This window comes from Ipomoea nil, unplaced genomic scaffold (assembly GCF_001879475.1).
Source record: "Ipomoea nil cultivar Tokyo-kokei standard unplaced genomic scaffold, Asagao_1.1 scaffold2826, whole genome shotgun sequence".
NCBI classification, from domain to species: Eukaryota; Viridiplantae; Streptophyta; class Magnoliopsida; order Solanales; family Convolvulaceae; genus Ipomoea; species Ipomoea nil.
In genome coordinates, this window is record NW_017619254.1 from 333,854 (window position 1) to 337,464 (window position 3,611).

The following is a 3,611-nucleotide window of genomic DNA, read 5'->3' on the forward strand; positions in this document are numbered from 1 at the left end:
TGCAATACCCAAATTCAAAAGTAATTCATACTTTTCATATTTCTCTTTCAATTTAACAAGGGACAGCCACCCTGAAAGGCTTCTGGAAAAACTGGAAACAATTAACACAGCCGGGAAATCCTTTCTAACTGTTATGTACAATGAGCTTATGAGCTCAGGCTGGAAAAAAAGTAAGGCATGGAATCTCCAGATAGATCGATTATGGTTGATCATATACTGAACCTGAATCTCACACAAACTGCTGACACAGGACCTGATAATCATCTTCATCGTGATGTTTGAGCTACTTAGAACTTGTCTGTGATCATCGTACATGTGATGTACTTGAGCTGGGATTCGGGATGATATTGGTTAAAGGAGAGTATTGTTGATGGGGTGGCCAAGGAATGCGCTCCGGTGGACAAGGCACGGGAGCTGGATGGGCAATAAAAGTCGGCATTTCTTCCCCGGGCATCAAGACTGAATATTCCTGGGCGCTAGCTGAAATCTGTAACATCAAAGTTGCGTGATTTATATCCAAGTTCAAGTATCCAGGCAAGAAAACAAGAGTATAGCAAACCGGGGTCAGCTAAAACTTGCTGCTATACTAAAATCACATGTATGTATGTATGTATGTATGTATGTATGTCTTGAGACAGTGACAACCGACAATGTAAATTCATGGATGATGATGCATGCGGGGAAAAATGAGCTGGTGATACTAAGTCGAGTTGGTGACAATACATTTCTTGTATGTTTCAAAAGGCACTTTATCCCCAGTGTTGTACTTCTAACCATAAAGAGAAGACATGAAGATTCAATAATTGTAGGCCCGCCTTTGTCTCCACCATTGAGCATATACATACATTTTCGTATTACAACACAATATCATTAAAATTACCGTGATTATCAATACTGCTTACCTTCTACTCTTCAAGATTGTTAAAGACATGAATATATAATGTCCACTCCGATCATTAAATGCTATATATTCAAATGGTAACAAATCACACAAGATATGGCCTTGTCGTAGACATGAACATAGGCTAGTAAGAAACCAAAAATTTATGTTTCATAGTATGCTCTTTTCATGGTGTTTAAGGTTTGAGTGAACTAAAACCAGAAGATTTCGATTAACTGCAAGAAAATTTGCCTTGTTAGTATTGGCATTCAAAGTGGCCTGCTATTTTAAGTCATGGCTTCTAACCCTCAACGAATATAATTTTCTAGGTTGATCCAAAGACTGACTTTGTAGATTAGGAGTAAAAGGAGATAACGTGCCTTATCCACTTAAAGCATATTGAAATACAAAAGACCAATAAACAAAAATATTAAAAGAAGAGGCACTGGGCAGGCAAGGTAGGCAGGCAAATTGAGAGTTGGTCGATATTTTTTAATGGTTATGTCAGCAATAGGAAACTAGTAGTCAATTCGACGGGTCATTAAAGCTGGAAAGAAGACAATAAACTAACCCAGCAAACAAAGATAATTCAAGGAAGGCAGCCTGTCTCCAACACCAGGGCTAGCCAATGAAGACATCATTAAGGTTGGTGGTGATGGGCCTAATGGAGATCACGTTCACCGGTGGGGCACCCAGACTAAGCCCCCCCTACATACATATAAGAAATACAAGCCTGCCAATACTCGATCCCAGCCCCAGATCTCATTAATTGGAGTTGATCAAATTGGATGAGTCCTTAATGGTGGGGCTAGTGTCAAATATTAAAGAAAAAGATGTTTTCCCAGTGTGTGAAAAGCTGAGAAACATGCACATGCAGGATTTTACTTGGAAGACATTTCTTTTTCTTCCAAGGAGTCAATTCAGAGATAAGCTAAAATATTCGATACTATATAGTTTTATCCTGCCCAGTTTTGCCTAGATGTAAAGGGTTACTAGGTATGATATGATATGTCATATGTATTATATATTTATATGTCTGCCTTGTCTGCAAAAGTTATATGGGCTATCCTCACACTCATGTTGCACTACTGGCATTACTTCCTTTGATTCGCTTAAATCATCTCAGCCACCCCCTAGCAGACAGCACATATTCAGAAAGCACAACCTCAGCTCATTCAGATACAAATATTTAATTTCCATTTTCTACTCTCCTTCTGAACAGGTGCCTGAGTAAAGAACAAAAGTTGGGGGGACCAAATTCACAACTGGAAATACCTCATACCACATTCATAACCCTCACTGATCTACTGAAAACTTGATAAGTTTATTCATTTCTATGGTGTTCTGATCTTTGGTCAGCAAGAACATCATAAGAAACTCTAAAAAAGTTGTTACTTTGGGGGCAACCCAACCAAGTTGGTTAGATCGTTGGCTTGGTAACCACAACGTTTTAAGTTCGACTCCCAATTTTTCTTGGTTTGAGCCAGTCAGTTATAAACAACCTAAGCTAGTATAACTACTTGTGATCCTTTATTAGCCAGAGTCACAAGGCAAGGTTTACGGGTGCTTTTGGTAGCGGTTGGAAAAAAATTGTTACTTTTTGATGAGACTAGCACATACACACACAAAAGAGAGAATTTTTATTCTGGAATAAGCAAAAGGAAGAAAGAATTAAACAAGTAAATGCTCTGTAGATCTAACTCCATTGAGGCAAAATCAAGAAAGAAGTGAAATATTGGCCTTAGGCCAAAAATTGGTAAGAATATCCTGTTAGAGACAGGAGAAAGACAATGAGACCACAGAAGCAGAAGAATAGGGAAATGTCACCTAGGGGGACTTGAATTACTGCATATAAAATCATTGGACTGAATTTAATAATAATATTCACTGTGTTCCTAGGCAAGGGCACAAACAGCGGAGAAAATTGGCAAGAAACTGAGTCAATAAACAACAATAGTTTAAAACACCACCCAACATTTTGCTCCAAAACTAGAAAATTAAGATTAGTTGAACATCATAATTCATAAACAAACAAAAAAAATTGTTTAAAGATGCTTACTTTAGGTGTGGGATGGAGGACTTTGGGATTGAAGCCCATCTGGGACTCAACCTGACCCAAACTCCGGCCACCGGACGGGGTCAACGCCGGGGAGGTGGGTCTAAGGAGCCGCTCAAAAATGGCCATGACAAGGAACATGGAGACGAGAATGGCGGTGGCAACAAACCCAAAGGAGACAGCATTGACTGAATTGTCAAAGTGCGTCCAGTGGTCATCCTTAGCCGCCGCCGCCGCATACATTGGCGAACCGGTCGGCGGCGGCGGCCACACTCCCTGATTTTCTCCCATGATATACATGCGCAAGCTTTTCGATCTCCAAGAAAAATGGTACTAGAATTTCACTGCTATCTTTCAAGAAAAAGCAAACCCAGAATGAGATTGGAGAAGAAACACAGCTATGTTAGCTTGAGACCCATGTCATGAAACAATTTGATGACATTTGCAGCAGCAGTGGTATTAAACTAGTACTTAAAGACAAGAGTGAGAGGGGTAGGAGTGAAGGGGGTATAGTAGAGAGATTGAAGGAGAGAAATGGGTTGGGTTGCGGATAGAGCTGAGCTCAGATTCCTCTGAATGCCTGTGAAGAAGACTGGAGACTGGAGAGTCTTCTGCCCAGAGGAAGGGTTGTCCTTTTAATACAAGTTGGGAATATCAAAATTTTACAACAGGCAA

General features: G+C 39.9%; 1 protein-coding gene across 1 annotated transcript; it reads right to left on the reverse strand.

Moving 5' to 3' along the window:
- Window positions 1–3,611, reverse strand: LOC109158674. The gene is made up of 3 exons (XM_019306566.1): window positions 3,285–3,611; window positions 2,940–3,252; window positions 1–487 (listed from the first exon to the last, which is right to left on the reverse strand). Exons 2-3 carry the CDS (start codon window positions 3,234–3,236, stop codon window positions 305–307), a joined length of 480 nt encoding a protein of 159 aa, XP_019162111.1. The 5' UTR covers window positions 3,237–3,252; window positions 3,285–3,611; the 3' UTR covers window positions 1–304.

Excerpts from the sequence above, each read along its gene's own strand:
- LOC109158674 (XM_019306566.1), bottom strand. The coding sequence starts at position 3,236 with ATGTATATCATGGGAGAAAATCAGGGAGTGTGGCCGCCGCCGCCGACC. Across the intron at positions 488-2,939 it reads TCCTCCATCCCACACCTAAA|ATTTCAGCTAGCGCCCAGGA; the intron begins GTAAGCATCTTT and ends TTGATGTTACAG.